The following is a 24,275-nucleotide window of genomic DNA, read 5'->3' on the forward strand; positions in this document are numbered from 1 at the left end:
TTCCAATGTAACCTTAAAATGTTAGATGTGATTTCGGTCTATAAAAACTCTCCTTTTTCACTTGTAATCATGAACACTATTTTATGGAAAGTGCTTGATTTTTACTTTGAATTTTTTCTTTGAATATGTTGGGTCATATTTTCATACTTTATAAAAAGTGAATGCAGTTCTGGTGAGCTCTTCCCCATTCGCATAGCAAGTTAGCTGGCATTGTTAAACTGAGCTCAGAAAATATACTATAAAGTTAAGCTGTAAAGTGTACTTAGGCAAAGTAAAGAGAAAATGGGTTATCTATTTGGAAGTAGAAGAGGAAAAAAGTGTTTTATTTTTTCCCATAGGATATTTTCTCGTTATAAATTCTCAAGCCCTACTGGTAATTGCTGTTACTTCAGTAGTCTGTCACTATAGAGACATCACATTGCTTTTAAATATAGAATGTTTCTTTCTTCTAATGAAGGAAATGGGCTGTTTCACATCTCATATTTTACTTTCTGTATGCATGTCTTCAAAACAAAAGTGTTCAGTAAAATGAGGTAAATCAACATTATAGTGTGAGAATAAATTCAAGGGGTATGGACCAGAGTTATAGTACCTTCAGAGGTTTGGATGCTTGCTTAGCATGAAGCTGACCCTGGTTTAGTCCCCAACACTGATTTTGGGCCCCTGAGAACTGACAGGAGTAATTCCTGAGTAAAGATCCTGGAGTAAATCGTGAGCAAACCTGATTGGGGGTTCAGGGAGGAAGAAGAATCAGATAATAGATAACAGTTCATGATGAGGAGGGAAGGGAGCTTCCTTGCACAGGTACACTGGAAGGAAAGTACTTTAACATAAGTACAGTTATAGAGATGAAACTATGAAACTCAAAATTTAGAAGGGTGTAAAGTGATAGGCACAATGCTAGTGTTGTCCTTGTACTAGCAGCATCATGCTCAGGTTGGTTAAAAATGTAGAACCTTCATCATACCTCAGATCTGCTCACTCTCTACTTTCTAACAAAATTCACAAGTGTTTTCTGTGCAAATTGCCTTTAGGAAACATATTAGTAGTTCTAGGATTATAACCAAATTCAAGATCACTTTGCAGAGTGTAACCTAAGGTAAATTGTTTACCAATCTATGCACAAAATTTGTTGCAGGGCCAGAGAGCTAGTAGGAGTTAAGGCACTTGCCTTGAATGTAACCCACCCCATTTCTATCCCCAGCACATTATTGTTTCCCCAAGCACTAACCAGATTCCCTTGAGCATACACACTCTCTCTCTCTCTCTCTCTCTCTCTCTCTCTCTCTCTCTCTCTCTCTCTCTCTCTCTCTCTCGTTCGTTTTTGGGCCACACCCGGTGACGCTCAGGGGTTACTCCTGGCTATGAGCTCAGAAATCTCGCCTGGCTTGGGGAACCATATGGGTCACCGGAGGATGGAACCTAGGCCCGTCCTAGGCTAGCGCAGGCAAGGCAGGCACCTTACCTCTAGCGCCACCACGCCGGTCCCCTGTTTTTCTCTTTTGATGATCATTAAATACAATAATATCTTTAAAGCATTCAGAGTGTCCTTTGTCCTTCGTGGAAAAACTAACTATTCTAGCCAGAGTTATTTTAATTCTACAAGTCCTGGTAACAATCATTTAATTGTGTGACAGATGATGACAAAACCTCACTCAGAAAAGAACTCTGTTCAGGAGTTTGAGGAAGGGGAAAATGTCAAACACAAAGCTGGAAAAGCTAGAAGATGAACTATGTGAAAAAGTATATCACTGAATTATTTAGTTTAATAAAATAAAGTACTTCTTAATGGGTTTACATTTCTACTCTGAATTATCTTACTTAGCCACATAAACAGTTAGAAGTAGACATATGGAAAGAGGAAGGCTATCTATATTGATATTGATGGTTCATGGAGAGTTTTTATTTAAGTAGGCAAAGTTTTCTTCTACTTGAAGATGGGGAGCAGAATGAGAGGATTCCTCTCTAAGGCATTTTCTTTATATTCAGTTCTTCTTAACTAGAGATAGTAGACTGGCATGTTTGTTTGGGCCTGTTTCATGAAGCATTATAGACACAACTTATCTGTCGGAGGCTCCAGAGTTTAGTGAACAGGCCATGTTTAGGTCTCTGTTGTTAGTAATTAACCTTTCGAAATTGGGAAATTTCACTTGTTACTTGTTACTGCAGTTCACTTTATAAAGTCATTTCTGAAGGGGGAGAGCTATGGTGACAGCCTCTTCTACAATTCCTCAGTACTTCCTGTCATTCAAAAAAAGTCTCGGTTGATCTGAACCAGTCTTTCCTATGCTTTAGTCAAAATGATAACTTTGTAGGCAGTTTAGAAGCAAGAAAAAGTGTTTAACTTCCAGTAAAAATGTTTCAACATCTTTATCTTTGCCAGGAATATCTTTACCGGGAAGGCTTTAAAAGGATACCCTTAGAAAATTAAGTGATAAATATAAAGAGGAATACAAGTTCTCAATATTCTGGCATGTTGATAGACTGATTATTAGAATATTTATATAGTATCTTTGCAGTTTGTATCCTTAGTTTTAAATTTGAAGAAATAAAGTTATAGTATATATATGTACAGTTGGTTTTCTGAACAATCTTAGGGTCGAACAGAACAAAAGTAGAATCAAAGGAATTTCAGTTGTAAGTCTATTTTTCTATTTATTTTATTTAGTGACTGCAAAGTTAGAAATGAAAATGCTTAATAAAACTCCTTATGAGGGGCTAGAGAGATAGCACAGCAGTAGGCTGTTTGCCTTGTACGCGACTGATGGTGGTTCGATTCCCGGCATCCCAGATGGTCTTCCATGCCTGCCAGGAACGATTTCTGAGTGCAGAACCAGGAGTAACCCTTGAGTGCAGCCGGGTGTGACCCAGAACAAAACAAAAACTTATGAGTTCAATTACTCTAATTGTTTTTTTATTTGGTTCTTATATATTTTTGTTGTTACATTCCCTCAATGCTCAGAGGTTACTCCTGGCTCTGCATTGTGGAATTTCTCCAGATAGGGAGCCATATGAGTTGGTGGGGATTGGATTGGCCTCATGCAAAACAAGCACTCTACCCATTGTATTATCTCTCCAGCTCCTCATGTATTTTGTTTTTGTTGCTTTTCTTCAATTAGAAAAAGTAGAATCCAGAAGAAACTTATTTGTTTAAAATAGTCCTGGCTTTTCTTGCATTTTGTTGTGTCCAGAACTTTGTTTTTCTCTGCTTGTTTTAGATTCTTGTTTGCTCCTCAACAGACTACGGTCATCTAGAAATTGAAAATATTTTTATGACACTGAACTTACCATCAATTTCTCTTTAATTAAACAAAAAATTTTAGTCTTGTGTCTATGGGTCCAGCATAGATCACAACATAAAAAAAAGGTATGAACATTTGTAAGAAATTAGTTTCTGGCTCTGCGAATTCATTTATCTTGGTTTATCTTTACCAACAGTTCATTATAATTGCAGTTATTATCATTAATGCCAAATAAGATATATAATTTGGACCTCAATTTTTTGTTTTTTTTTTTTTTTTGGTTTTTGGTTTTTGTGGCACACCCGGCGGTGCTCAGGGGTTACTCCTGGCTGTCTGCTCAGAAATAGCTCCTGGCAGGCACGGGGGACCATATGGGACACCGGGATTCGAACCAACCACCTTTGGTCCTGGATCGGCTGCTTGCAAGGCAAGCGCCGCTGTGCTATCTCTCCGGGCCTGGACCTCAATATTTATCTCAAAATATGTATACATTTGAAAAGGGAGAGAGGAAAGTGATTATAAGGTAAGCAAAATGACATAGGAACTTTATGTACTTCATGATGGGAAAATCTTAGATTTAGAATGTTTAATGAATCAGATCTTGGGGGCTCCTCTTGGTTAATTAAAGATCCTGGATTTTAAATGTGGAGTCTAGCCTAAAGAAAACATGATCTCAATAAGTGCTCCTTTATTTTGTCATCCATATATTTGAAGTACATGTTATATGCTAGAGAGAAAAAGAGTGTCTAATTATCATAAATTTCTCTTTTGAACTGCCAATCCTCCTAATTCTTCTGAATATTGATTGCTTCAGTTTAGTTTCTGTTCCCTCTTTTCCCTTTTTAACGTCTAAATCTTATTGTCATGGATTATGTCACATTTTTAAACCTATTCTCTAGTAATGATAGGCAGTTTGCTTGTCTTTGTTACTATAAAGAATCCAACAATGAACATGAGGTTACAGATATTTAAGATCTTGTAATTTTTTTTGTTTTTGTTTTTGTTTTCTGGGGAGGGCACACCTAGCTGCGCAAAGGGCTTTACCTTGGCTCTGTGCTCATAAATTACTCTTAGCAGGTTCTGGAGACCATATGAGTTGCTGGGAATCAAACCCTGGTCCACCACATGCATATTTAGTGACTATGGACAAAACTATAGAGAACTCTTAGGAATACAACTTGATGTTTTACTGTTCTGTTTCTCTCATAATAGCTTATAGTGGTTTAAAAAATGTATGAGTGCTTATTATAACAAATTTTAAATATTTAAAAAAGTTGAAGAATGCTATAATAAACCATCATATGTCTGCTTCCTAGATTTCATAATTATTGATATTTGCTTTAATATGCTTCCACCTTCACATGGGGTTTTTATTCTTTCATCTCCATCTTCATTCTGCTTTGATCATCATTAGTTTTATTAATGCATTTTGGAGTCAAGGTTTTAAGCTTTACAAAATTACCATTTTCAGCAACCATTTCAGTTCATTAATTTGATGTTTTGGTTTTGATGTGATCTTGCTTAATACCAATTTGTATTTATGTTTTAAAGATTTTCTTCCTTTGATGAGGTTGTGATGACTGCTATTTCACTTCTTAAATGGCTTTTGGGCAGATTCCATTGTCTTAAAGAGTCACGTAATGGCTTGACATACATATTAGGTTTGATTTTCTGTATCTGTTTCCTTATTTTCTGTTATTTGGCCAGAACTGAGTGAAATGTGTCTTCTTTTTCATTACGCTGTCTTCCCTAAATCAGTAAAGAGGGCATTTGGCAACATTTTCTTAATATAAATCTTTTTCTCCAGATAGAGGATTATATCTTTACTGTGTAAGGTGGAAAAAAGGAAGTGACTGTTTTGTGTGTACATATAGTTTAAGATTTCAAGTTAAATGGTGTATTTAAAAATCTAGTAAATCAAGACATATAAAAAGTTTCTAAAGATTATGCTGCCTGTTTTTATGTATTATGTGTTTAAATGGATTTGCCTTAATTTGCCTTCAAATACTGACATTTAACTGTTAGGCTGTATAATTGTTCTTTTTCCAGAATAAAATTCATATCTTGTGTTTAGCTAATATGTTCACCCACTATAATCATGGCTGCTTATGGTAACAGCTAGAAATAAATTTTTAAAAAAATTAATATACATTACAGCTGGCAGACACTTTGGGGGCTACTACAAATCATTTCAGTTTTTTGGAGCTTGCTGACGAAAAGCATAAAAATGTAAACCTATCCTGCTCTAATACATATTGACTCCGGAAACACATTAGCTTATTAAGACCTCTCTTCGTGCTATTGTTGTGACTGTTGTTCTTTATAAGATGCTGAGTATTCAACAAGCTCTTCTAATTAATGTATTCTCTAAGCTTAGCAACCGTTTTTTTATTTTGAACAAGCTCATCTTTTATAAACCATCTATAGCTTTTTTTATTAAAGGTTAATAATGAGAATAATGAAGTAATCAGTTATTTATGCAGTCATGATTGGCAAAAGTTATTAGAACAGGAATCTGCCCAGAGCAATGATTAGGTTATGAAAATGTTAAAGAATGCTGAAACCAATCACTACTTTTGACATTTAAGAAATTCTATTCCACCCTTAATTATGATGACCCGTTTTAAGTCTTTTTGCAAAATAATATTACTGGATAATAATTTCTATACCTATAGTATAGCAAATGAAGATAAAACCTATCTGAAAAAATTAATCTGTGGGGCCAGATAAAGCATGGCAGGTAGAACACTCGCTTTGTACATGCCAACCGGTTTTGTCTCTGGCATCCCCTGAGCAAAACCAATAATGATTTCTGAGAGCAGAGCTAGGAGTAACTATTAAGCATCATTGGGTGTCACCTCAAAACAAAACAAAAAAAAATGGGAAGAAATCCAAGAAGAATGATCCTTGAGAATAGAGCCCAAAATAATTCCTGGGCACTTGTGATTGTGACTCCCCACCCTGCTTCAAAATAAGAAACAGTTAAATTGCCATAATGGGGGCCGGAGTGGTAGTGCAAGCCATAAGGCATTTGCCTTGCACGCGCTAATCTAGGACGGACCTAGGTTCGATCCCCCGGCATCCCTTATGGTCCCCCAAGCCAAGAGTGATTTCTGAGCACATAGCCAGGAGTAACCCCTGAGCATCACCGGGTGTGGCCCAAAAGGCCAAAAAAAAAAAAAGTTCCATAATGGTATGGAAGGAAAGAACTCTGATAGACTTGTCTGATAGATACCTAACTACACAATTAGATTGCCTTTTCAATTAATAGCTTCTGAGTCCTTTGCATGTTTGAGGATCGGTGGGAGAATATGCAAGTTAGATTGCTATGTTCTTCATAGTAGACTATACACATTACAAGGAGGTATGGGGAAGAAAATTTTGAGATGTTTTTATGAATAAAACATCAACATCACTGATATTAAGTAAGAACAGAGCAAAAACAAAAATCAAATTATTATTCTTTTATGTTTAATAGTTAAATTTCTATGTAAATTAGTCATTAATTTCACAGGTAAATTATTATCTTAACCTTGCTCTTTTCACAACAGTTTCATTAAGATATAATTCACATCCTTTTCAGTATACTCCATATTCTATAAGTATAATCATTCTAAATTCAGATATATATTCATTACTTCTCCCAAAAGCCCATACCCATAAACATTGGCTCCATGTTTCCCTGCCCCAGCTCTTATCAACCACTTTTTGCAAGTTCTATATTATAAATTTTCTATTCTGGACATATTTCCTTCACTTTACTTCTCCCCCCTCCTCATCTATCTCCTCCCATCCCCTGCCCTCTCTCTCTCTCTCTCTCTCTCTCTCTCTCTTTCTCTCTCTCTCTCTCCCTCCCTCCCTCCCTCTCTCCCCACAACCTGGTGGTGCTCAGGGCCTACTTCTGTCTCTGAGCTTGGGAATTATGCTTAGTGATGCTTGGGGGACCATATGGGGTACTGGGGATTGAACTTTAGTTTTTATAATGTAGTTGGTACTTCAGAATATGCTAGAACAGGAAGTGGATATGGATGAATGCTATTCTTACATGTTACTATTAAACTGCTGACTGTTACTTTACCTAGCTCATTGGGAGGAATTGGTATTTTTTCTTTTTTTTAAATATTATTTATTTATTTAAATATTATTTATTTAAGCACCTTGATTACAGACATGATTGTAGTTGGGTTTCAGTCATATAAAGAATACCCCCCTTAACCATTACAAAATTCCCATGACCAATGCCCCCCATCTCCTTCCATTCCACCTTGCCTGTATTCGAGACAGGTTTCTATTTCCCTCACTCATTGAAATTGATATGATAGTTGTCAGTCTATTTCTCTAACTGCACTCACCACTCTTTGTGGTGTGCTTCATATCATGAGTGCTCCTTCCAGCCCTCATATCTACTGTCTCTGGGCATTATTACAATAAAGTCTTTTTTATTTCTTAAAACCCATAGGTAAGTGAAATCATTCTGTGTCTATCTCCCTCTGATTTATTTCACTCAACATAATAGATTTTATGTACATCCATGTATAAGAAAATTTCATGACTTCATCTCTCCTGATCGCAGCATAATATTCCATGAGTATTTATACCACAGTTTATTTAGCCATTCATCTGTTGGGGAGCATCTTGGTTGTTTCCAGAGTCTGTTTATTGTAAATAGTACTGCAATGAATAGAGGTGTAAGGAAGGCATTTTTGTATTGTATTTTTGTGTTCCTAAGATATCCCTAGGAGTGGTATAGCTGGGTCAAATGGGAGTTCAATTTCCAGGTTTTTTCTCATATTGTTCTCTATAAAGGCTGAACTAGATGGCATTTCCACCAGCAGTGAATGAGAGTTCCTTTTTCTCCACATTCCCGCCAGCACAGATTGTTCTTGTTCTTTGTGATGCATGCCATCTTTGTGGCATGAGATGATACCTCATTGTTGTTTTGATTTGCATCTCCCTGATGATTAGTGATGTGGAACATTTTTCATGTGCCTTTTGGCCATTTGTATTTCTTATTTGAGAAATATTCTGTTCTTTCTTCTTCCCATTTTTTGATGGGGTTAGATTTTTTTTTCTTGTTTAGTCTGTCAGTACCTTGTATATCTTTGATATTAGCCCCTTACCTCATAGGTATTGGGTGAATAGCTGCTCTCATTCTGTGGGTGGGTTTTGTATCCTAGGCATTATTTCCTTTGAAGTGCAGCTTAATATATTCCCATCTATTTATCTCTGCTTCCACTTGTTTGGAGAGTGCCATTTCTTTCTTAAAGATGCCTTTAGTCTCAATGTCATGGAGTGTCTTACCTGCATGTTTTTCTATATACCTTATGGTTTCAGGTCTGATATCAAGGTCTTTAATGCATTTGCCTTTGACCTTTGTGCATGGTGTTAGATGGATTTCACTTTTTTGCAAGTGGCTGACCAGTTGTCCCAACACCACTTCTTGAAGAGGCTTTCCTTCTCCATTTTACATTTCTTCCCCCTTTATCAAAGATTAGTTGATTGTGTACCTGGGTAACATTCTCTGACTACTCAAGTCTGTTCTACTGATCTGAGTCTGTCTTTATTTCAATACCATGCTGTTTTAATGACTTTAGCTTTGTAGTACAATTTAAAGTTGGGGAAAGTAATGCCTCCCATATTCCTTTTCCTAGGGATTGCTCTAGGTATTCACAGGTGTTAATTTTTCCAAATCTATTTCAAGAGTATTTGATCCACTTCTTTGAAGAATGTCAAGAGTATCCTTAGAGGTATAGCATTAAATCTGTACAGTTCTTTGGGAAGTATTGCATTTGGGTGATGTTAATCCTCCCAATTCATGAGCAGGGTAGGTGTCTCCTTTTCCTTGTGTCCTCTTTTATCTTAAAGCAGGGTTTTGTAGTTTTTTTTGTATGCCAACTTCTTTCATTGATCTTTCAGATTGTCTTTTGTATTTCCTCTTCATTGATTTCTGCTCTAAGCTTTGTTATTTTCTTCTGCCTACCTAATTTTGTTTCCTTTTGTTGATCATTTTCTAATTATAAAAGTTGTGTCATTAAGCTTTTTATGTAGACCCCTTCTTCCTTTCTGTGCTTGCAAAGCTATAATTTTTTCTCTCAGAACCGCCTTTGCTGTGACCCATAAATTATATTAGCCCTTTTTTGTTGTTGTTTTGGGATCACACCCAGCAGCGCTCAGGGGTTATTATTGGCTCAGGGAACCATATGGGATGCCGGAATTCAAACCACTGTCCTCCTTCATGCAAGGCAAACACTTTGTGTTGTGCTATCTTTCTGGCCCTATATTAGCCCTTTCTAAGATGAGTGGTAGGCATACCTTTCTCCATTCTGTGTGGTATTTTTTATTCTGGTTGTTCCTCTTGTAGTATAAAAACTTCTTAGTTTGATGTAGTTCCTTTTGCTTATCTTTGCTTTCCTTTGCTTGGTCAGTGGTATTAGATTTTTGAAGTCGTTCCAGTACCTTGGAGTATTCTACGTATTTTTTCCTTGAATATTTTATAACTTAAGGATTCAAGTCTGATATCAAAGTCTTTAAGACCATTTTGATTTGTGTTTGTGTGTGTGTGTGTGTGTATGTGCGCACGCACGCACACACACATGTGGATGCTGTTAGAGATCTGGCTTTATTTTTTTGCATGTGACCAAGCAGTGTACCCCACCATTTGTTGAGAGACTTTCCATGTTCATTTCATTTATGTTTTTTACCTGTATTGAAGATTAACTTTATATACCAGAGGATTTGTCTCTAGACTCTCCATTTTATTTCTTTGGTCTGAGATTCTGTTTCTTATTCGTACAACACTTTTGGTTATTGCAGCTTCATCAATACAATACAATTGAGGAAATAGATGCCTCCCAACTTCACTTTTCTAAAATTACTTTTACTATTGGAGGGGGGAGGGCAGAATATTACTCCATAGAAATTTGAATAGCATTCGAAATGTCTTTAAAATATTGTGGGTATTTTTAGGGACCAGAGTGATAGAACAGCTGGTAGGACATGGCTTTGTATGCAGCTGACTTTGGTTGGATTCTCAGTATCCCATATAGTTCCCCAAGCACCACCAGGAATGACCCCTGAGTGCAGAGCCAGGAGTAACCCTTGGGCACCACCAGGTGTGACCCTAAAACAAACGAAAAAAGTTATGTATATTTTTTAGGAACTACATTGAATATGTATAGTGATTTGGGCAAGATTGTCATGAGTAATCAATTGGTTCTAAATATGCATATGTGGGACCAGAGCTATATCACAGTAGTAAGGCTGTGACCAACATGGGATGGGCCTGATTTGAATACAGTCATCCCATATGGTCCCCTGAGCCTGCCAGGAGTGATTTCTGAGTGGAGAGACAGGAGTAACCCCCTGAGCACTGCCGGGTGTGGCCCAAAAATCAAAAAAAAAAATTATGCATATGTAAATTTTTGTGTGGGCATACTTTTTCATTCTCGTGTATATATAAATATATAATTATATGCTTTAAACTTTATTTCTTTGTTTTTTAAAAATAAAATTTTTATATTAGTATCAGTAAAGAGGATTTACTTCTTTGCATCTTTGTCATTGCCATCTTTATTATAGATCTCTGGGTAGATGCACAATTGTAACTTATTGTAACTTATCACTGCTCAGAGATTACTCTTGGTGCTGCTCTATATGGACCACAGAGTCAATCAAAAGATCTACTGTGTGTAAGGCTAAAAACCTTTACCCCTGACTCTCTCCCGCTCCTCTTTATATTTTCTTTTTGAAAAGGTCCTTTGTGGTTTTTAATTAATTTAGTAGTTTTAAATTTTGAATCATAGGTGGTAGTTTTATTAAATAACTTTACAAATATATTTTCTTATATGTGTGATTTGAAGTTTTTGGTTTTTTTGTTTGTTTTTTTTTGGTTTTGGGGCCACACCCGGCGTTGCTCAGGGGTTACTCCTGGCTCTCTGCTCAGAAATAGCTCTTGGCAGGCACGGGGACCCTATGGGACACCAGGATTCGAACCAACCACCTTTGGTCCTGGATCGGCTGCTTGCAAGGCAAGCGCTGCTGTGCTATCTCTCCGGGCCCTAAGATTTTTTTTAAGGACTGTCTTCAGTTAATGTTCCTTAAGGCATAAAGTTTTTCATTTTGAGGTCCAGTTTATTTTTGATTGCTAACTTGCAGGTGACCATTGCCTAATCCAAGTTGAAAAGGTATATGAGTTTCTTTTTTGCTCTTATGATTAAGTTAGTGATCCCTTTTAAATTCATGTTTTTATGTGGTGTAAGATATGATTTTGATCACAAACTCTTGTATATATCTGTGCCTGTAAAATAAATTATGTTTATTTAAATATGTTAGAGAAATCTTTCTTTAAAGGGATAATGTTGCTAATCTTTATTACTTAATGATTGAGGCAATACATATATATGTTCATCTGAGGGTTGTACTTATGTTGTGACCAAACATGGTTACCTTTTGTATCGTTATTATGTTTATTGGAAAAGCAGCATTGATGGATTCAGGTTGAATCAATTTATTAGTTTTTTACCCTTAATTTGCAATCTCACCTCTCCAGCTACAATTTATAGAATGCCAAGAACTTCTAAGCCTGTATCAGAAATATTTATCAGAGCAGCAGGAGAAACTCACCATGTCTCTCTCAGGTACTGCAAGAGAGCAAGAACAACAGGTAAGCACTGTTATTCTTACCTTTCTTCTTTTTAATGGAGCAGTAAGCTGTCATAAGTATTTTGCCTTTCATTTTGTCACAGTATATAATTTGTTTTAAAACATGCAAAGATAGCTTGTGTTTAAATTGGTATCTTTTTTTTTTTTTTTGGTTTTGGGGCCACACCCGGCGGTGCTCAGGGATTACTCTTGGCTGTCTGCTCAGAAATAGCTCCTGGCAGGCACGGGGGACCATGTGGGACACCGGGATTCGAACCAACCCCCTTTGGTCCTGGATCGGCTGCTTGCAAGGCAAATGCCGCTGTGCTATCTCTCCGGGCCCTAAATTAGTATCTTTATTTGGGGGGGGGTCATATCTGGCAGTGCTCAGGGGAGGGGTTACCCCTGGCCCTCAGAAATCGCCTCAGGCAGGCTCAAGGGACCCTTCGGAATGCCAGGAATCGAACCTCGGTCAGCCGTGTGCAAGGCAAATGCTGAGCTATTTCCCAGCCCCTAAATTGGTATCTTTAGCTTCTCTCTTTCCTTTAATCCATTTTCCTTCTCTTTCTGGGATCCAGAGGTCAGGAATGATAACTTGGAACAGACTGTGGGTCAGTGAGGACATTCCTGATTATATGAAAATGCAGCAAGAATTATAAAGAAAATTTACAGCTCTATTGCTTAATTAAGATCAAGTAGGATGTTTCTTACTCCTTGTTTTTATGTACAATACTCCTAAACATTTCCTAACTAATATTTACATTTCAAATGGTTAATTGCAACTTGACAACTTAAAAATGTTGAAGAAAATTGGAATATTTTACTTGGTCTTATATTTGTATATATGTAGTAGCACATAAATATATATGAAATATTTGTATATAAACATTTATTTGTTTCATCAAACAAGTTATATAATTGTGAAGTCTGCTAGTTGCTATATAAAACAAACATGTTGAGTTTCTCCTATATAAACAAATTCTAAAACTATACTTTTTTCTTGAATAAGTTATACTTGGTATCTTTTCCATAGCATTTAATTAAATTTTAAATGACTGAAGATAAACCTAATATATTAAAACACTGTGATAAAAAACAAAAGCAGACAAAGAAAGACAAAAATAAAAAACAACTGAAACCATGTAGTAGAATTAAAGTCATTCATATTAAATACTAAGACCTAAATAATGTATTAGTTTCCTGCTTTGTATATTATTGGATCCTAATCAAACTTTTGAGTTTCAACAACCCAGCTATTTAACCTAGAGAAAACATTATTTTTAAAGTATTTTTTAAATTTGCATATATATTTTTTAATTTTAACACTGTGGTTACAAGGTTGTTCATAATACAGTAGTTGTTTTTTTTACAGCTAAGTTCATGATTGAGTCATACAATGTACAGCAACCTTCACCAGTGCACATTTCTTACCACCAATGTCTCCAATTGCCCTCTCCTCTTCCTGGGGACAACATTCTTAGAATAAGAATTTTGGGCCAGAATGATAGCACAACATTTGCTTTGCATGCAGCTGACCCAGGACAGACCGTGGTTCGATCCCTGGGTGTCCCATATGATCCCCAAGCCAGGAGCGATTTCTGAGCACATAGCCAGGAGAAATCCCTGAGCATCACTGGGTGTGGCCCGACCCCCCCCCCCTCAAAAAAAAAAAAAAAAGCTTTGACTAAGAAACCTCCAATTATGAACCCATGGCTTTAACATATGGAAAAGTTTTAAAAAGCTTTTTTTTTTTTTTAAATAAGAGGTTTAGGGCCAAAGCAATAGTATAACAGGTAGGGTGTTTGCTTTGCACGTGGCTGATCCAGGTTCAGTTCTTATCATTCTGTATACTTATCATTCTGAGAACTAGGAGCAATTCCTGAGTAATAATAGGAATAAGCTCTGAGCATTACTGGGTGTGGTCACCAAACAGACAAAAAAATACAAGAATTTTGCTGGAATATATAAGGTGAAATTTGACAAATCTTACTTTCTAAGTCAGCATTTATAGGAAATGTCCAAAGTGTGAATGGTTTGCTTGTATTCTAATTTAAACGTACTTTCTGTTTTTAAACTTGTGCTATAAAATGAGTCAGAGGAAGGTTGGATTTAATCTTGATTGTTTATATGAAATTTCCCCGGCACTCAGAATAGTATTTATTTATTTTTTTAGTTATTATTTTTTGGTTTTTGGGCCACACCAGGTGACGCTCAGGGGTTACTCCTGGCTATGCACTCAGAAATTGCTCCTGGCTTGGGGGACCATATTGGATGCCAGGGGATTGAACTGCAGTCCATCCTAGGTCAGCATGTGCAAAGCAAATGCCTTTCACTTGTGTCACCGCTCTGGCCCCAGTATTTATTATATTTTAAGGTATTCATTGCTAGTTTTCTCTTGTGTGAGCTAAAGAAAATTTTAGCCTAAAGTTAAATTTCTGGTTTTTGAATTTTGCGTTTCCTCTCTCTCCTTCTCTGACCTATGTGCGTTACAAGGCAAAAATGAAGATGATCCATTTAGCAAGTATATGGGAGGAAAAAGGCCTTAGAGACTTGTGGATGTTGATTAAGACCTAAGAAATAGTCAAAAGAGAAATCTAACATTTAATCATTTTTTTTGTTTGCTTGTTTTGTTTTATTTTTATTGTGGTCGAAGTGAATTACTATTCTTTCACAGTAATACTTGAGGCACATAGTGACAATAAGTGAGGGCATTCCCACCACCAGTGTTGTCCTCCTTCCACCCCTGTTCCCAGCATGCATCCTACATCTCCCTCCTTTACCCCTGTAATGCTAGTGCAACTGTTCCCCCCTTGTACAGCTTGTTGTAGATTGTGTATAGATTTTGTTGTTGTTGACTTTAGATTTGGTATCCGTGTCTGATCAGTTTTTATTTCCACCAAATGAACATTCAACTGTCTGGCTTTGGTACCATCTGGGGGAAGAGGGAAAAAAGAAAAAAGAAAAAAAAGGTAAACAAAAAAAGAGAAAAACTAGGAGGAGTTCGTCAAGGTGTTATAAATATCCATTTAGAAGAAGAAAGGGAAAAAATAAGAACAAGGTAGTAAAACAAGACAAACCAGAAACAAAAAACAATAAGGGAGCATCAACAAGACTACAAAAAGAATAAACACAGAATAAGCCAAAAACCAAAACTATCAGCTATGGAAAAAGAAAAAAAGAGGAAAAAAAATACCGGACCATCAACTTCTTAAAAAAGGGTTGTATTTCTTCTTTTTTTGTTTGTTTGTTTTTGCATAGGCATGGTAAATATAGGGAAAATTACCAGGAATTCCCTTGGCCTAAGATATACAGGGATTCTCCGCCCTTGAAGCATATTGCCATGAGAACAACTACGGGCTCCATGCTCACTCATTTGCACACCCCAAGGTCTTTTTATGGTGCCAGGAAACTTTCCACTCAGATGTGGGTGATTCTATCCCACCTCTGTAGAGCTGGAGATCTTGTTATTTGTGTAAGTCATAGGGTGAAGGCTAGGAGAGAGTTTTTCTTTATGGTTCTAGGAGTTCTGTTCCATCTTTGTAATCAGTCTTCTGTAATTAGTGGACTTGGTTTTTGTTCAGAACCTAAAACGGAGCCTAGGCCCTAGGGTATAGTCTTTCAGCATAGTTCCAGAAGTTCTGCTCAATCACAGTTGTCAAAGTTAGACCTCTGGAATTAGAGATCTTGGTTTTTGTACAAATCCTAGGCCAAGGCCTAGGCTAGAAACTTCCTCATTGGGCCCTTGATAGGTTTTGTCCAGCGAATATTTGTCAAAGTCGGTCTTCTGTAGATAGCAATTTTGGTTTTTGCTTAGAGCAAAGGATGACATGTCTCCTGGTTACATCATACCATCAGGTGCTGAGAGGCCAACCCTCTCTTAGCTCAAGTTTTTGCCGTTTCCTCATATCAGGATGTCACGTTAAAAAAAATGTTGGTCAGGGGCTGGAGAGATAGCACAGCAGTAGGGTGTTTACCTTGCAAGCAGCCAACCCAGGACTGACAGTGGTTTGAATCCCAACATCCCATATGATCCTCTTGGCCTGCCAACGGTGATTTCTGAGCGCAGAGCCAGGAGTAACCCCTGAACCTTGCCAGGTATGATCCAAAAAACAAAACAAAACAAAAGTTGGATTTGGGCTGGAGAGATAGCATGGAGGTAGGGCATTTGTCTTGCATGCAGAAGGACTGTGCTTCGAATCCCAGCATCCCATATGGTCCCCCAAGCCTGCCAGGAGCGATTTCTGAGCGTAGATCCAGGAGTAACTCCTGAGTGCTGCCGAGTGTGACCCAAAAACCAAAAAACTCAAGAAAAAAATTTAGTTGTGTTTTTAGAAGTACCTGGTAATCAAATTTTAGGTCATGTCTTAGACTTAGTGTAAGGAAAATCACAAATTAAAAGCCACTTGCAGACTCTGCATTTGAAAAGGACTAGGCCACCTTGTTCTGTGGTACAGGCTTCTCTGAGGAAAAGTTAGTATTTTCTTTTATTTCCTAATATATAATAGGTGTTAAATAAATTTGACTAACACGTTCACATTCTGTCATTATGCATACCGAGAACCTAAATCAGGATTAGTGTACTGAAGCGTTATCTTGAAGTGTCCTATCTCCATCATAGCTCTTTCTTATTCTTGTGTAGTCATTATGTATTTATGTAGCTCCCTCACCAATTTTTTATCTTTTAATTTTTTTTTTTTTTTTTTTGGTTTTTGGTTTTTGGGCCACACCCGGCAGTGCTCAGAGGTTACTCCTGGCTGTCTGCTCAGAAATAGCTCCTGGCAGGCACGGGGGACCATATGGGACACTGGGATTCGAACCAACTACCTTTGGTCCTGGATCGGCTGCTTGCAAGGCAAACGCCGCTGTGCTATCTCTCCGGGCCCTTATGTTTTAATTTTTTAAAAATATTTTTGGGGAATACAGGGGGATTGATTTAGGGGGAATTCAGTTAGGGGAAGTGATGCTTTGGAGGCCCTGGCTCTGCCCAATCTGCAATTCTATGTGAGACTCTTAGGTATCCTGGATATCTGGGTCTCTCATGATGCTGGGGCCTATACAGCTATTTCTGGCAATGCTTAAGGGCCTCCAGTACTACCTGTATATGACGCTGATTGACCAATGATACCAGGAATCAAACTGGGTTAAGGCTCATGTACCCTAATCACTATATTATCTCCTGACTCTCACCAAGCTTCTAAAAAAAAGACATCCATTTGCATTAAACTTTATAACCTCAGTGTCTAAAATAAGCATCATAAAGGCAATTATTTCTTCTTATATAATCTTACTGCATGCCAGGTTCTGTTCTAAGTTCTGAAGATGCAGTAAATCCTTTAGTCATCAGTTACCCAGTGAGACCATTACCCCCATTTTAGAAAAGGAGCCCTAGACAAAGGAAATCAGTGACTTGCCCAGCTAGCAATTTGGCAAATCAAGTAATGAACACATACTGAACCCTTAGTTTATTGAGAGAAAAATAAGTCAGGAAAAACTCGAGGTAGCTAAGAATTTTAAGTTTGTTTTATATCTTTTTGTTTCTAGGACTAATCCATTTGGCTCTTATTCTGATAACAATAGGTTTTTGAAGATAGGAGCACAATTATACTAGAATATTGATAAATCTTTTGCTTTTCCTTTGAGTAGCCACAGTGTAAAACTTAAAACATAAAATTTCCAAGCTCTTAGAATAAGTATTTTTAAAAACTCATCTCAAGATTTTGTTGAAGATGGCAGCAGTTCATTTTTTTATGAGGCATTCATTTGACTGAGAGACTCGCTCAGTTTCTTTATGTTGGTTGCCATCTGGCTCAAACTGAATATTATAGGTTTTGCGAATAGTATTTTTAAATCCCCAGTGCTCCAAAACACTAGCGTTTTCAACTTCTGCCATTTTCATGAAAGGAAATTGCTCCATTTACAAGGTAAAAATTCCCTCTGTTTTCCACCCCATTCTCTTCTCTACTTTGCCTTAAAGATGAATGCATTCTACATTCATATTGTAATTCATTCAGCATTGCAAGTTCTCCATTGTGAATTCTAGAAGGGCTCCTCACTTGTTTTATATAGCTTAAGATATGTTACTGGTTTGTGTCTGTTTTCCATTTTCATATAATATATTTCTTTGGGGCTTGAAGCTGAGTTCTGAGGTAGGCTACATGCTTTGCACATCCTAGACCACAGATTCAGGGCTAAAATAATAGTACAGTGAGTAAAGTACTCAACTTGCAGCTGACCCAGGTTTGATCTCTTGCATCTTATATGGACCCCCCAAACCTTACTAGGCTTGATTTCTGAGCACAGAGCCAGGAGTAACCTCTGAGCATCACTGGTGTGGCCCCAAAAAACAAACCAAAAGAAAGAGATCACAGATTCCCTGATTCCACAAAAGGAAAGAATCGGTTCATTCCCCAGTTAAATCTTGGCTTTGGATGTGAGAGAATCCAGTAACTGTTTTGTTGCTTTGCTTATCACAGTTCAATTTTGGAGGGAAAATCTGAATTTCAACCTACTTCTACTTTAGTTCTTATTTAATAGGTTATCCCTTTTAAGATATGTTGCAATATTTTCTTCATATTAAGGGGGGAAAACTCAAGGTACAATTTGAGTAGCATTTTCCATGCTAGTGTAGAAATGTTGGTATTAAACGTACTTTACTATTTTTCTTAATGCTTCATTTATTGGCATATAAATGTAAAAAGATAAATCTGATATCTTCTTGAGGTTTTTCCTTTTGCTATAAAACAGATAAAAACTATGTTTTAGCCACAGGCTTTTGGAATAATTGAATTGCCTCTATTCTGGTAAAGGGCCTTTTGGAGACTTTTTCGGTGAAAAAGAAAAGAGTACAACTATTAGGGCACAAAAACACCTAACATATGTCTCACCCAGATTTGATTCTTGATGTCTCGAGTATCTCTGGAGACCTTGAGCATCAGTGGAGACCTCGAGCATCAATGGAAATGAACTGGGGACCAACACAAAATTACCAGGATGGCACTGTTAGTATCCAGCACAGCAAAATCCTAACTCTACCACATTCTTGGACCCTAGGATTGAATGGCAATCTGTTGACTTAGTTTATTTAGGTGTGGACCTGGATCTCTTGAGCACCACTTAGGAAGTCCCAAAAAAGAACATTTTAATTCTTATTCATGATTTTCTATTCTAGCGTAAGTAATTTATTCAGAAGGATGAAGCAATAATCTTATGTATTAAGGATTAATTGTTACTAGGTACATGCTGAAATTTTCCTGGTCATTTCTGTTAATATTGTGCCTGTACTTTTGTTAAACAGCATTTTGTAGTGCTCAGGGCTACACTATCTTGGAATGACTTGCTATTCTCTATTTTCATGTATTCTTTTGCTTTTTTTTTTCTTAAAGTCCCACATCAGTCACATGATAATGGAGCTTCTTGCTATTTTGATTCCAATTTATTGTGAACTTATCTAAAACAAAACTATCTTTGAGATTATTATAAAAAATAACTTCAACTTTGCCAAAATTTTATTAACAGTTCAGATCTAAAAGTATCAATATATTTCTAACTGACAAGAAAACCAAATCAAAGACAATTTCATGTTCTTTGGATAGCTGTAATAAAATACCTAGCTCAAATATACTCCTAAGCTCCTTGTGGTATAAATACTAAATGATATTGATAAAATATGATTAACTGCCAACTTCTTATCAGAAACAATAAAGAAAAGATAGTGAGATAGCATATTGAGAAAGCCTAAAGAAAAACAAACCGAATGATCAGAATTATCCCTCAGAAGTGAAGGTGACATCAAGACATTTCTAGATAAAGATTAAATTTATTGTTAGTATACCTGTCTTATAGTAAACATCAATGCAAGTCTTTTCAGTTTAAAGCCACAAAATCTGTCTTTAAACATACAAAATGAACACAAGACAGTGATTCAAATCACAGAAAAGAAATAGAGTTGTGGCCTAAGAGAGATAGTTATAGTAGTTAATGTATATGCCTTGTGTGTAGCCAATCCTGCATGATTCTTCTGTGTCACAGCTCTTTAGAGCTCTGAATTCTTGAGCCCTTGCATTGAACCTCAGGTCTGGTTGGCCAAGAATTGCTGTGAGAGCTACCAGGGATTCCTGAGCACCACTTGGGAGGGACACCCCTCAAAAGAAATAGAGTTATTAAAGATGATTGCATATTTCTGATTTTAAAACTGTCTAGAAGTTAAGTAAATAAAACAGTGATAAAACTATTGGTAAGCTTATAAAACATAAGATGTTATATTTATATATATGATGTACACTTGCATGCAATATTTTTACATAGGAAAGAAAACTATATTGGAGCCTCTTTTCTGTAAAATATTGAAACTGTTATTTGCAATTTACATGATCATATGTGCAGAAAAATCTAATGAACACACACATACTCAGAAAAGACTTAGTAGTGCCAGAGAGATAGTACAGAAGTTGACTCTTGTGCATGTGGCTGATCCAGGTTCAATCTTTGACACCACATATGTTACCCTGAGCACTACTAAGGGTGATCCCTGAAACCAGAGCCAGAAATAAGCACTGAGCACCGCTGAGTCTGGCTCAGAGTAAAAAAAAAAAAATGAAACCTACACTGATAGAAATGATAAGATCAAAGATTTAGTGTATAGTGGCAATAGAGGAAAATCAATTTTACTACTTTTTACTGCTAATGAACAATTTTAAATGAATATACTTAAGAAAAGTAGTGCAAAAGTTGTACACTGAAAATAGCAGACATGGCTAGCAATGATTTAAATAAATGGAAACACATTCAAATGCCATGAATTACAAGAAGCAATATTGTTTAAATTGGCAGTTCTTTTTAAGTTTCTTTTATAGATTAGATGCAATTTCTGTCATATTTCCAGCATGTTTAAATCATTTTTTGCAGAAACTGATAAGTTGATTCTAAAGATTATACAGAAATGCAAAAAAGAATAAAAATAGATAAAAAATGTGAATCTCATTTAAAAATTGACTTTAAATTTATGGTTTAATAGTAGGATTTTAACAGGACTACCTTTGTCCCTTGGTGGATGGTTTCATTCATGTAACTAACTGCTATACACTCACCCCTAAATAGCTATGAGACTGATTCCTATGCCTTTTCCCTGGGTTAAAATTGTAGATACTCATCTCGTATAACATGGCACGATATTTTTATAATCTATTCATCACTTCCACATTATTTCTATGTTTGTAATATATAATATATTAATATTGATACATAGCTATTATGCTGTATTATTTAGGAAAGTGTGCACAGTTTAATACAGATTATGTCATCATAGAGACCAACTTCATAGTATTTTTCTGTTTGTGATTGATTGAACCCTATGATACAAATTCTTGAATATGGAGAAGCCATATGCTATAATAAGTAGGTGGTTACCTGGGAGGGTCAACCTAATTGCATGAGAAAAACAGGAAGAAGCAAAAGTGGACCGGAGAAAATTGAAGCTTATGGAGGATTCACCACACCATTCTGACTTTGAAAATAAAAGTGGACAGTTACTACTAAAAATGATCTTTATCAAAGCCAAGAAAATGGGAATGTCAGTATTAAAACCATGAAGAGCTGTATTCTGTCAACACCTAAGTAAGCTTAGAAGCAGATTCCCTTTCAAGACATTGCAAATTAAAGTCCAGCCCAGTTGACAATTAGATTTCAGTCTGTGAGAAACTGCAGAGAACCTTTCACATTGCTTGGAATTCTTACTCACAGAAATTGGAGCTAAGCAGTGTGAGTGATTTTAAGCCATAACAGTTGATCTACAAAAATAGAAAACTAATACTTACAATACTCAAGACAGGATATAGCTCAGCCAAAATGATGCAATTGAATTCTGAATTCAGAAATAAATCTAACAGTTCTGGCTAGTTGACTTTCAACAAAGTAGTAGGGCAATTTAGTGGGCAAAGAATGTTTTAATAAGCATTAAAAGTTGGATATTTGCAAAAATAGATAAATTTAGATTTTTTTATACCATACAGAAATTAATGTAAAGTTTTGTTCCTCTCTACATTTTGTAAAACCTAATTTTAGATAAGGCTCTTTACTAACACTACTTTAAAAAAAATAGATGCAGTGATTTTGTTTACCTCCCACTTTTGGAGAGAGGTGGCCCCCCCCTGCAGTACTTTTATCTTATTCCTGGCTCTGTTTTCAGAAGTCTTTCCTGGTAGTGATCAGAGGTCTGTCCGTATATGGTGCCTGAGATCAAACTGGAGTTAGCTACATACAAGGCCTAACTATCCCTTATTATCTTTTTCCCTTTTTATTCATTTTCAGGGCCACCTGTACATGAACACTTAGTACAGTGTATCATTAACTCTTCATGTAATTGAGAGTAAGTAGTATTGCCATTAAATAAGGAATAAAATAGGGTTCGGGGTGGGTCTCCCAAGCATGCTCAGGGTGTGTGTTGAGTATTCCCATGAAATTTTAGTCAACCAGGCTTAAAAATTTAGCCCTAGGCTCTGAAAATACAAAACTGCACCGTTGATGCCAGACAAGAGAATCACCTTGGTGGTACTTGAGAAATTTTACTTATGGGTCAGAATTTTACTTATTAATCCTTAAAGTGGGGGGGGTCTGAAAATTCCAAGATTCAAGTGTTTATAAAAGGAAGAACTTCTGGAAAAATGCAAGAAAGCTTACTTTTTTATTTTTTATTTTTGGTTTTTGGGCCACACACGGTGATGCTCAGGGGTTACTCCTGGCTATAAACTCAGAAATTGCTCCTGGCTTGGGGGACCATATGGGATGCCAGGGATCGAACCGAGATCTGTCCTGGGTAAGCCACGTGCAAGACAAATGCCCTACTGCTTCACCATTGCTCCGGCCCCAAGAAAGCTTGCTTTTGATAGCCATATGAAATATCCTGGTAAATTTGGTTTGTCTGTAGAGTTGCTTCCTAGATATGTTTTAAGATCTGTATTCCTAAATAAGTAATTTTAGCAGCAACTTGTATACGTTTATGAAATATCTCAAAAAAAATTCCAAAGTGTTCTCATAACAAATCTCTTCCTTTGGTTGGTCTAGTTTGTATGGTTCTTATTGTGCCATGATAAAAATTGAAATCTTATATGTAAAATTATCAAAATAAATACATGCTTTTAGTAGCTCAGGAAAATAGGATAGGAGAAGCAATGCTTGACAGATGAGTGATCTTTATAAACCTGGTAATATATCAATTATATCACAAAGATTCTGTATACAATTAATATGAAAAGTGTTTTTAGGACTTGTTTTGACATAGATTTATTTAAAGTGTGGAACAATGATATGAATCATAATGATTAGAGTGTAGGATCCAGCAAACTTCTGTTAACAACATATGGGATGGGATAAATTTTGAATAATAAGTTGACTGTCTATTGAATTTCTGTGCCACTGTGAACTGTGAGGCAAATCAAAAGGGCAGTTATATGTCTGACCTCTAACAACTACCACTACCAAAATCCATAGGTAAGTTTTTTTTTCAGTTATTTTTCCTTTTTAGAAAGTAAATTCAAAGTGTGGTTTAATTCAAACTGTTATTGCAGGAATACATATAAAAAATTGTGACCTAGAGAGATTCTACTAATGGTACTACTTATTATCATAGAGAATTATCTGGCAAGTAAAGGAAGATTTACCTACTAGCATGAGAAATATGATTATTCATTTACATTAATTGATTCTGACTAGTATATTATCTAGTCAGGAAAAAGTAAATTATATTTACTGCAGAAGATTACAAGTCAAGTTATATGTTAAAGGCAAGTACCTTTTACATAAAGTAAAAAGGTCAGCATCAAGAAGGGTGGTGATAGTCACCTGAGTGATGCACAGGGGCTAGGCCTTTCAAGCTTCCAAACTGGGTTTGATATCTGGCATCCTATATTGTTCCAAAAACCTGTCAGGAATGACCCCTGAGTGCAGGGCCAGGAGTAACAAACCCCATGAGCACCACTGGATGTGGCCCAAAACAGACAAAAAAATTAGCTAGAGTATCTGCTTGAACCCATAGAATGGATTACACAGAAATGCAAAGAATGAACCCTATTGTAAACTAAAAAGATTTTATAGATTAGTTAATCATGTGCCAGTAGTGATGTGGATTATCCATATAACAAATATTTTTTTACTAATAGAAGATGTCAAAAATTGGGGAAACTATCAACAGAATAAAGGAGTATATGGGAATTGTGTATACTGTTCAATCAATTCTTGTGTAGAGAGGGTCTCCAAAGTGGTTCTCAGGAGGCTTCAGGGCCATTTCTGACAATTCTCAGTGAACTTGTGTGCTGGTTCAATATTAGGGCCCGAGAATAAAGTGTTGCTTGGCCCTGGGATACCGCAAGCAAGATATGATGCAGCCCATGTTGCAGGGGC

At 36.5% G+C, this 24,275-nt stretch overlaps 2 protein-coding genes across 4 annotated transcripts in view; one reads left to right on the plus strand and one right to left on the minus strand.

Annotated features, from left to right (window-relative positions):
- RPRD1A (regulation of nuclear pre-mRNA domain containing 1A) overlaps window positions 1–24,275 on the minus strand; it is a 1,137,547-nt gene that overhangs the window by 898,974 nt on the left and 214,298 nt on the right. The window lies entirely within an intron of this gene.
- KIAA1328 (KIAA1328 ortholog) overlaps window positions 1–24,275 on the plus strand; it is a 327,696-nt gene that overhangs the window by 116,713 nt on the left and 186,708 nt on the right. For both annotated transcript variants that reach the window (XM_049769723.1, XM_049769724.1), the window contains exon 6: window positions 11,783–11,904. In XM_049769723.1, coding sequence (XP_049625680.1) covers window positions 11,783–11,904 — 122 coding nt within the window. The remainder of the gene's footprint in view (window positions 1–11,782; window positions 11,905–24,275) is intronic.

The sequence above is a fragment of the Suncus etruscus genome, chromosome 3 (assembly GCF_024139225.1).
Source record: "Suncus etruscus isolate mSunEtr1 chromosome 3, mSunEtr1.pri.cur, whole genome shotgun sequence".
Classification (NCBI taxonomy): Eukaryota; Metazoa; Chordata; class Mammalia; order Eulipotyphla; family Soricidae; genus Suncus; species Suncus etruscus.